Source organism: Ictidomys tridecemlineatus, chromosome 3, assembly GCF_052094955.1.
Source record: "Ictidomys tridecemlineatus isolate mIctTri1 chromosome 3, mIctTri1.hap1, whole genome shotgun sequence".
Classification (NCBI taxonomy): Eukaryota; Metazoa; Chordata; class Mammalia; order Rodentia; family Sciuridae; genus Ictidomys; species Ictidomys tridecemlineatus.
The window spans coordinates 92,765,330-92,772,799 of NC_135479.1; the positions used below are offsets into that span (position 1 = coordinate 92,765,330).

General features: G+C 48.8%; 1 protein-coding gene across 1 annotated transcript; it reads left to right on the forward strand.

Annotated features, from left to right (window-relative positions):
- Positions 1-254: 254 nt before the first annotated feature.
- Positions 255-4,955, forward strand: Zic1 (Zic family zinc finger 1). Its single transcript, XM_005325722.4, has 4 exons — positions 255-351; positions 702-2,013; positions 3,469-3,632; positions 4,316-4,955. The coding sequence occupies exons 2-4, from the start codon at positions 1,032-1,034 to the stop codon at positions 4,511-4,513; spliced, it is 1,344 nt and encodes a 447-aa protein (XP_005325779.1). The 5' UTR covers positions 255-351; positions 702-1,031; the 3' UTR covers positions 4,514-4,955.
- The last annotated feature ends 2,515 nt before the right edge of the window (positions 4,956-7,470 follow it).

A 7,470-nucleotide genomic window follows, 5' to 3' on the forward strand; every position in this document is an offset into this window, starting at 1 on the left:
GCAAAAAAAAAAATTTTTTCCGTGAGAAGAGGGAAAAAAATTGGCTAAAAAAAAGTTGCTACTCCTGGCAGCTCTGTTTGTCAAAAGGGGATGTCAAGCGCTTTACAATACCTGGGATTGATGAGGCGGGCGGGCCAATGAGCAGCGCGCGGCGTCTCGGCGCGCCCTCCGTTGGCGCGGCGGCTGCGGGCGGGGGGAGTGAGGGCGCACCAATCCGCGCCCGCGTCGGCAGCACGTGACACCTCCCCCTGCTCCCATTCATCAAGGGGGGGACGGTGTCGTCCTTTCAATTCATTTATCTGCAGGAATGATTGCTGCTATCAGTCTCGCGCTCACCGCCCGGCTGAGGAGGTGAAAGTTTCTCCCCAGGAAGATAAACCGCAAAAGACAATATTGTGCATGATTTGCGCCTTTTCTTTGGCTTTTTCTCCCCCCCCCCTTTTTTTTTTGCAAAAAGCGGAGAGGGAAAAAAGGAGAGTGAAGGAGCGAGGAGGCGAGCCTGAGAGAAAGGAGAGAGAGAGTGAGAGAGAGAGAGAGAAAAGAAAGGGCGAGGGGCTAGTGGAGAAGTGAGGAGGGGCGAGCGGCGCGAGGCGAAGAGAGGGCGAGCAGTCGTAGCTCCGGCGCTCACATTCCTCTATGCCACAAATCCTGGAGGAAGTTTTTTTGGGGGGTTGAGATGTTCCATGTCTTTCCTCGGGCAGCCTTGATTCAAGGCCCTTTCGGCAGAGACTGAGCGGCGAGAAAGTGAGAGCCGGGCCGGCGGGGTTTGCGCGGCGGACACTGGAGCCCGCTTTACTCGCTGCCTGTGGCCGTCCGGCTTCCCCACGCTTGTCCGGGCGGGTGCCCGGACGCGCCGCGCCACTGCCTGCAGGCTAAGACTTCGCTAGGTGGGTCGACTCCCCCTCCCTCCTCCTCTTCTTCCTCCTCTTCCTCCGCCTCCCGTTCCTCCTCCTCCTCCTCCCGATTTTCCCTCCTCGGCGGGCGAGGGTGGGGGGGGCGGGGGAGGCCGGGGCTTGCCCCGAGCAGCCACGATGCTCCTGGACGCCGGCCCCCAGTATCCTGCGATCGGTGTGACCACCTTTGGCGCATCCCGCCACCATTCGGCGGGAGACGTGGCCGAGCGAGACGTGGGCCTGGGCATCAACCCGTTCGCCGACGGCATGGGCGCCTTCAAGCTCAACCCCAGTTCGCACGAGCTGGCTTCGGCCGGCCAGACGGCCTTCACGTCTCAGGCACCCGGCTATGCGGCTGCTGCGGCCCTGGGTCATCACCACCACCCGGGCCACGTCGGCTCCTATTCCAGTGCAGCTTTCAATTCTACGCGGGACTTTCTGTTTCGCAACCGGGGTTTTGGAGACGCGGCGGCGGCAGCCAGCGCGCAGCATAGCCTCTTCGCTGCTTCAGCCGGCGGCTTCGGGGGCCCACACGGCCATACGGACGCCGCGGGCCACCTCCTTTTTCCCGGGCTTCACGAGCAGGCGGCGGGCCACGCTTCGCCCAACGTGGTCAACGGGCAAATGAGGCTCGGCTTCTCTGGGGACATGTACCCGCGGCCCGAACAGTACGGCCAGGTGACCAGCCCGCGATCCGAGCACTATGCCGCCCCGCAGCTGCACGGGTACGGGCCCATGAACGTGAACATGGCCGCGCATCACGGCGCCGGCGCCTTCTTCCGCTATATGCGCCAACCCATCAAGCAAGAGCTCATCTGTAAGTGGATCGAGCCAGAACAGCTGGCCAACCCCAAAAAGTCGTGCAACAAAACTTTCAGCACCATGCATGAGCTGGTCACGCACGTCACTGTGGAACACGTCGGCGGCCCAGAGCAGAGTAACCACATCTGCTTCTGGGAGGAGTGTCCACGCGAGGGCAAGCCCTTCAAAGCCAAATACAAACTGGTCAACCACATCCGCGTGCACACGGGCGAAAAACCCTTCCCCTGCCCTTTCCCTGGCTGCGGCAAGGTCTTCGCGCGCTCAGAAAACCTAAAGATCCACAAAAGGACGCACACAGGTACGGAAACTGATGTAAGACACCCTTTCCCCAGTCCCGGGCCTGGTACCCGAAATCCGAAAGCCAGCGTCTGGGAAGCACACAAATCCAGCCGCGGTGCAGTCCCGGCATCAGGTTCTGGCAGGCAGGCAGCCAAGGTGTGCTCTGATTTTTGGTTTGGGGCTGGAAATTATGGGGAGGGGGAGGAAACGGAGAGAAGGCGGATGAAAAGGATATGAAGATATAGATTTTTTAAATGAGGAATAAAAAGGGCCGGAGAACAGGAAGCCAAGCTTTGCTTGGCAGAGCCCTTGACGCGCTGGAAGCCGGAAGAGGTGGCCGGCTCCGAGCTGCAGCAGAGGCGCCTGCCGATCCAGCTGTAGGCAAATCTGCATGCTCGCTCGTGGCCAACATCCCTCTCCAAGACATAATTAATGGAGGACTTTGCTAAAAGAAAGGGCTGAGAAGGTTGAAGAGATAGGGTTCAGGGATGTATAAAGAAACAAAACAGAAAGAAAGGGATGCGGGTGTGCGGGAGGAAGTAATTTGGGATTTAGGAGGCTTTTGTAGGTTCTTGCATAAGGAGAGGACACCAAATTTAGTACTGATGGGTTTGAGGGAAGGCTTGAGAGGCGAGGAGAGTCAGTGGAAGACGAGGAAGACCTTTCTGTCGTTTAGATTCCATGGGGACTGTGTTTTTGTGTTTTTTTTTTTTAAATACCGGATCCCCGCGTTGGCCTTTAAAAATAAAGACAAGTCGAAAACAGTTTAAGAAAAGAACAAAACAAAACAGAACTTCATGGCAACTCAAAAACTACAGACTGGGACAGGCAGGACATTCTGGGCCTCTTCCACCCATGAGGTGGGGAATCCGCTCTCCTTTTCTATTTTGGTGTGCTCGGTGATGTCTGAGAACCGCGCTTGGAACTTTGGATTTAACACCCAAGTCAGGGAAGAACTTGGCGCGCCCAGCTCCCCACTTCCCAGATTATGTTATAAAATGTGAGTGTATGTAGGGGGTGGGGTGGGGGAGGCGAAGAGGGGGTGTAGGGAGTTGGGGAGGAGATAGGGGGAGGAGAGAAGAGCAAAATAGCGGGAGAATTAGCCCAGAAAGTAAAAACCAGAAACCAAGAGCTTAGGTAGAAGCAACCCATAGTGTGTATAGCCCCAGGCAAAAAAAAAAAAAAGCCAGCATCCAGACCTGCTTCCACACTGGGACGTAAAAAACAACGACTACTATTACTATAAATACAATCTAAAAATAAAATTAGATCTAATTGTCTAATTGTACTGGGAACTAATAAATAGTTAAGATATTTATAACTCCACTGCAGGTATATGAAGTCCCGGATTTTTAAGCTTTCAAAGTGCTAATCCTGGGCCTCTGACTTTTTAAATTATTTCTATCGAAATTTTAGAAAAGGATGGCGGGATATATTCTAATAAGACCCCTCTCTTTCTCGCCTTTCTCATCAGGGGAGAAGCCCTTCAAGTGCGAATTCGAGGGCTGCGACCGGCGCTTTGCTAACAGCAGCGACCGCAAGAAGCACATGCACGTGCATACGAGTGATAAACCCTATCTTTGCAAGATGTGCGATAAGTCCTACACGCACCCCAGCTCGCTGCGCAAACACATGAAGGTAATCGCAGAGCTCTCGCCTTTGGCCTTCAGAGCTGGAGCGCTCTGTGCTCTCGGGCTGGGGTCAGGCGGCGAGTGGCAGCTGGGCGGCTGCAGGAGCCAGAGCTAGCTGGAAGGCGACGGTTCCACTCTGTTGAGTGGGGCCGGACAGATTGGATGGGGACTGGAAAAGAGGACAGGAGCACCCAAGGCCGTTTTAAACTCAGTGTTTCATTAAAAAAAAAAAAAAAGTTAAAATAAGTGAGTACACGCACCGTCGCTGCGTGAATTTGGTCCAGAGCTCGGGAGCTAGGGCTGAGCAGCGGGTTTACGCTGCAGAAGCTGCCGCCATTGCGATTGGCAGCATTGAGCGGAAGAGTTGGGGCCTGGTGCCCTGGCCGGAGCTTTTGCTCAACTAAACCTGGGAAGGCAAAGTCTTGGGGAGCGAACCGTCCTAGACTCTGGCCTCAAACGAAGTGTCCTCCTTCCCAGGCCTTTTTTTTTTCTTTTCTTTTCTTTTGTGAGTACACGGGGAGCTCGGCCTCCGGGCCGTGGTGGGGGCACCCAAGCCCCAGTGCCACCATCCTGCTTCTCCGGAATTCAGGGGGCTCCAGGGCTCCAGGAGGAGAGTGCTGCCTTCAACAGCCTTGGCTGGCCGCCGAGCTGGCTCCTAATCTCCATAAAAACGTAACTTTATTCCCGCAGGTCCACGAATCCTCCTCGCAGGGCTCCCAGCCTTCGCCCGCCGCCAGCTCGGGCTACGAGTCCTCCACGCCGCCCACCATCGTGTCTCCCTCCACAGAGAACCCGACCACCAGCTCCCTGTCGCCCTCCTCCTCCGCGGTCCACCACACAGCCGGCCACAGCGCGCTCTCTTCCAATTTTAACGAATGGTACGTTTAAAATCAGAAACAAAACACCGAACAAAACCCTATTTAAGAGACTGAACACACACGTATACACCATATTATTGAACGAACCCTGCGAATCCGAAACAACCCCTCCCAGACCCCAGTGTCCTTTTTTTTTTTTTTTTTTTTTTTTTTAAATCTGCCAATAGGCCCAGGACTGAGTCAGAGAGAGGAAGTATCAAACCTTCTTAAAATTTCCTTCACTACATTTTCTTTCTTCTTTTTTTTCTTTCTTTTTTTAATTTTTTTTTTTTTTTTTGGCAAAGGCTTGCTAGCCGAGGTGCGGGATGGGGGTCGAGGAGAAGGCGACCGCCTGACCAAATGCCGCCAACCCCAAGGGCCAATTTCTTGTTGGATGGAAACAGGCTCTCTGGGGCTTCGGCTTTATTTTTTTTTCTTTGCTTTCTTGTAAATACAGAATTATTAGCTGAAAACTGTTCTGTTGGATTCTGTAAATAGTTATATCTTGGTTGGAGCGGGTGGGTGGGATCGTGGCGTTGTGTTCTTTGCATTGGGGGAGGGGGGAGGGGCCCGGGGAAGGGGAGGGGGAGGGGGTGGGCGGCCGAAAGCCAACTGTTTGTACTGAATGGCAAGAATGTTCTAGTAAATGTGTACCAAAATGTGAATTACTTTGTACGATTACAGTCTCCACGTCGACCTAACAGACTATTATTGGTATTAATGTGCTTTTTTTGTATAAAGTGCAAACATTTCGTCCCAAAGTCTTAAGTACTTTAGTGCAGTAAAATGTTGTTTCACGTCCTGTCAAGAATTCGTATAGTACGAGCCTGGATCTGCGTGTCAAACTGTTCCATTTGTTTATGTAAAGTGATATTAAAAGAAGATATAAACTATAACTGTCCATTGCTTTTGGCAAAAGATACAACCACATAATGTATATAATTCCTAGTTTCCATATTTATCCGCATGTAAAGGGCCGGTTTATCCATGTTACAGCTATTCAATATTTATGGCTAGAGAAACTCGTATGTACACTTTAGTTTCCAGAACTGTTTGGTAACCTTTCGTACCTTATTAAAGATTCTTAAATCTCAGTGATGTGGTAGGAATTTATTCTTCATATTCCCCGCCCCACCCCCAACACCTCCAGCAACCTGCTGCCTCTTCTGCCAGTCTTGGTGGGTTTCTGGATAAGCTCTCTAGTCCCTTGCCTTCCCTTTCTGTCATTGCAGGTCGTATAAACGTGATAAATGAACGCTACCCTGCTGGCTCTCCGAGAGTGTGTAATTAGTATTTATATCAAAATTTATGAAACAAATTTTCGGCCGCAGTATAATTTAAATGACCTTTGCAGACGTAGAATAACAACCATAAAAATAACAGAAATAGATTGCACAGGCGACATCAATATTAATGTAGGCGAATGGTGAGAAGCTCAGGGGCTCGCTCTACAGCCTGGCAAATGAACTTGCAGCGGAGGGTTCCGCTGTCCTCCAAATTAAATCCCCCGTTCTGAAACCCAGTTGCAGATTTACAATATCATATTTTAAATTGCTGTCTTCAATTAAACCATTTATGGTCATAACTAATTTTCAGAATGTCGATGCATGCTTTTCCAGGCCTTCCTTCTTTGTACAAAAGTAAATGTCCATAAAACGTTTCACTTACATTTTTTCAAACGTGATGCTAATTTAAATTAATTACTTCCTATGATATGTTATTATTCCTATAATTTTGCCACTGTTATTAGTTCTCTCAAAAAATACATCTAAGGCAGAGAATTATTTTATGTAATTTGATTATCTTTCTATCTCTTTTATTTATTTCTCATTTACTTAAGAAATTCGTTCCATTGGCTGGCGTTGATACAGTAAATTTGTAAATGAGGAGACAATATAAAAAATCTAAATTACTTGTGCTTAATGACTGTAGCAGAACGCCTTTTCTCTAAATCAGATTGTCTTTCTTGCAGTTTAGTTTGATAGATTTGCAAGCTATGCTGCTTCCATGAAGTTAGCTTCACTGGTAAGAACGCAGGCTTCTTTGTCTCTGCTTGTAGCTTGCATGATCGCCCCATTAGGCAGACGACGTAGCCCGAGATCACATATCAGGCCCTTGGCTATAGCTGCGAGGGTGTGGATGTGTTAGATCGGGCGGGAGAAACTGACCTAGCTGTGGGCAAGAAGGAAGGTGGATCTGATTCTTTAATAAACTGTGTCCAGGAAGTCATAGGCCAAAGTATGAATGTCCAGTAAGATCCTTATATCTGTTTTCAATCAGTATTAAATTTTCAAACCATACCATTGACCAATTCCAAAATTAAAATGTAGTATTGTCTTTAAGAATGCTTTGACTTGTTCCTTCCATCTCTTGCTAGTTGTATTTGTCATTTTTAGGCAACAAAGTCTTATTTGCTGATGAAGGGGTTTGCTGCCCTTCCAGTAGCACATAGAAAACTGGGGACTGTGTTGTTTTAAACTTTTTAAAAATAGTTATTCTGATTATTGCAGGAATATTGGCCTTTCATGAAAAGAGCGCCACCTTGCAAAATTTGGAGATATTTAAGAAAGTAGAACACCTAAGCAGGAATTGCTGCTAGCTCTAAAAATTTGTGAGACCAAAACCTGGCCCCGTTCAGCTTTGGAGAGATGAAATTGATTAACAGTGTAGTATTTGAAGTGACTCCAGACATTGAGCCCAATAGTTAAAAATAGAAAGGAATAAAGATAGCTCATCTCTCTAGGAAAGATAACAGCTCAATTAATAATCTTTCCCTTTTTCATTAAAGTTATCTGGGAACCTAATAAAAGTATGGTAGTGATAATCATAATAATATCAGTACTTTTGGAGTTTTGCTTCCGAATTCAATAAGATAGTAAATGATGAGTTTACCTTTGTTTTGACCATCCCTAAATGCTGTTTACTTCAAATTTAAGATTATGAATGTCTCATTATTTGTTATGTAACTCATGCCTCTTTGGAGTGTGA